This window comes from Penaeus chinensis, chromosome 22, assembly GCF_019202785.1.
Source record: "Penaeus chinensis breed Huanghai No. 1 chromosome 22, ASM1920278v2, whole genome shotgun sequence".
Lineage (NCBI taxonomy): Eukaryota > Metazoa > Arthropoda > Malacostraca > Decapoda > Penaeidae > Penaeus > Penaeus chinensis.
The window spans coordinates 2,505,632-2,508,131 of NC_061840.1; the positions used below are offsets into that span (position 1 = coordinate 2,505,632).

Below are 2,500 nucleotides of genomic sequence, written 5' to 3' on the forward strand. Positions count from 1 at the left end.
TTGTAATGAAATGATTCTTGAAGCGAGTAAGTTATTTTTCTGCAACTTTTTGGGAATCACTCAATATTTCACTCAAACCATGAATGGCAGATTAATTAATCTTCCTTTTATGCCTCTATTTTTCTATCTGTCTATTTGTCTGTCTCTGTGTGGCAACATGTCGGCGAGCTGTCTGTCTGTCTGTCTGCCTCTCTCTCTGTCTGTGTTTGCCTACCTGTCTGTATGTCTGCCACTTGTCTCTCTATCTGCCTGCCTGTCTTCCTCCCTCTCTCCCTCTCTTAAAGTAAAATCTTTCCTTAAAATGAAAAACACGAAAATGGGAAAGATTCATTGGCCTAGAAGAGTATTCCCTAAATATTAAGCTAAAGAAAATGGCAGTATCTGGCAACGCCGAGGCAGCCATCTACCTGTACATTTGACATTTCTGTTGTCATTATTTTCCGTTCTCGATTCTCAAGTTTGTTTACAGTGCTATCTGTGTTTCCGAATTCTCTCCTCGTAGTAAACGAATTCAGAGTGAAGTAGTTGCGATAATAATACCTAAAATCAGTGGAACAATAGTCTGAAACCCAATAAAAGAAGAAAGAAGAAAAATCAGAGGGTTCTTTTACCCATTTACCTTTCCTGTCATCATAAGGTAAATCCAATTTGGTTCTTTAAACGCACGGAATATTACAACCAAATAAAGGAGTTTGGTAGGAAGGCCGTGCATTGGCGGGGGGGGGGGGGGGTTGTTGCCTGGGGTTAAACTCGAAGTCAAGATTTGTTTTTGTTTTTTTAAGTGACTATATTTACGGTAACATAATGCGATGTCTAGTGACTAGTTTTGCAATGGCAATGGCAATGGCAATGGCAATGATAATAATAGCTAATAATAAAAGCTAAATAAACTGATGCCCCATATATGTGTGTGAGTATGTGTATGTGTGTGTATGTATGCACACGTGTGTGTATGTGTGTGTGAGTGTGTCTGTGTGTATTTATATCTGTTTATATGTATATATATACATATATACATTTATATATATATACATATATACATATATATATACATATACTCGATTATATATGCATATACACACCTATACATAAATATATCTATGTAAAATTTTCTTGCTCACTCTACATGCAGATCACATCGTTCTGTGTCGAACATTTTCTCAAACATTTTCTCTATTACAGATATTGGAGATTTTGGCCTAAAATCCTGCACTAAAACAAAACCGAATACGCAAAGGTGAGTTTCTTTATTAAACTCTTTCTCTTTCTGATTTTGTTTGTTTCTGTTTCTATATCTGTTTCTATTTCTATTTCTATTTCTCTCTCCCTCTCCCTCTCCCTCTCCCTCTCCCTCTCCCTCTCCCTCTCCCTCTCCCTCTCCTTCTCCTTCTCCTTCTCCTTCTCCTTCTCCTTCTCCCTCTCCTTCTCCTTCTCCTTCTCCTTCTCCTTCTCCTTCTCCTTCTCCTTCTCCTTCTCCTTCTCCTTCTCCTTCTCCTTCTCCTTCTCCTTCTCCTTCTCCTTCTTCTCCCTCTCCCTCTCCCTCTCCCTCTCCCTCTCCCTCTCCCTCTCCCTCTCCCTCTCTCTCTCCTCTCCCTCTCCCTCTCCCTCTCCCTCTCCCTCTCCCTCTCCCTCTCCCTCTCCCTCTCCCTCTCCCTCTCCCTCTCCCTCTCCCTCTCCCTCTCCCTCTCTCTCTCCCTCTCCCTCTCCCTCTCCCTCTCCCTCTCCTTCTCCCTCTCCTTCTCCCTCTCCTTCTCCCTCTTCTTCTCCCTCTCCTTCTCCCTCTCCTTCTCCCTCTCCTTCTCCCTCTCTTTCTCCCTCTCTTTCTCCCTCTCTTTCTCCCCCTCCTTCTCTCTCTCCTTCTCCTTTTCCCTCTCTTTCTCCCTCTCCTCCCTCTCCCCCTCCCTCTCCTTCTCCCTCTCCCCCTCCCTCTCCTTCTCCCTCCCCCCCTCACTCTCCCTCTCCCTTTCTCTCTCCCTCTCCCTTTCTATCTCCCTCTCCCTTTCTCTCTCCCTCTTTCTTTCTCTCTCCATCTCCCTTTCTCTCTCCATCTCCCTTTCTCGATCCCTCTCCCTTTTTATCTCCCTCTCCCTTTCTCCCTCCCTCTCCCTTTCTCTCTCCGTCTCCCTTTCTCCCTCCCTCTCCCTTTCTCCCTCCCTTTCCCTTTCTCTCTCTCCCTCCCTTTCTCTCTCCCTCTCCCTCTTCCTCTTCCTCTTCCTCTCCCTCTTCCCTCTCCCTCTCCCTCTCCCTCTTCCTCTTCCTCTTCCTCTTCCTCTTCCTCTTCCTCTTCCTCTTCCTCTTCCTCTTCCTCTTCCTCTTCCTCTTCCTCCTCCTCTTCCTCTTCCTCTTCCTCCTCCTCTCCCGCTCCCTCTCCCTCTCCTTCTCCCTTTCCTTCTCCTTCTCCCTCTCCTTCTCCCTCTCCTTCTCCCTCTCCTCCTCCCTCTCCTCCTCCCTCTCCTTCTCCCTCTCCTTCTCCCTCTCCTTCTCCCTCTCCTTCTCCCTC

At 46.1% G+C, this 2,500-nt stretch overlaps 1 protein-coding gene across 1 annotated transcript in view; it reads left to right on the forward strand.

Moving 5' to 3' along the window:
* The window catches only part of LOC125036813, a 379,078-nt gene that overhangs the window by 234,679 nt on the left and 141,899 nt on the right, over positions 1-2,500 (forward strand). The window contains exon 5 of the mRNA XM_047629675.1: positions 1,183-1,237. Within this exon, the coding sequence (XP_047485631.1) occupies positions 1,183-1,237 (55 nt within the window). The remainder of the gene's footprint in view (positions 1-1,182; positions 1,238-2,500) is intronic.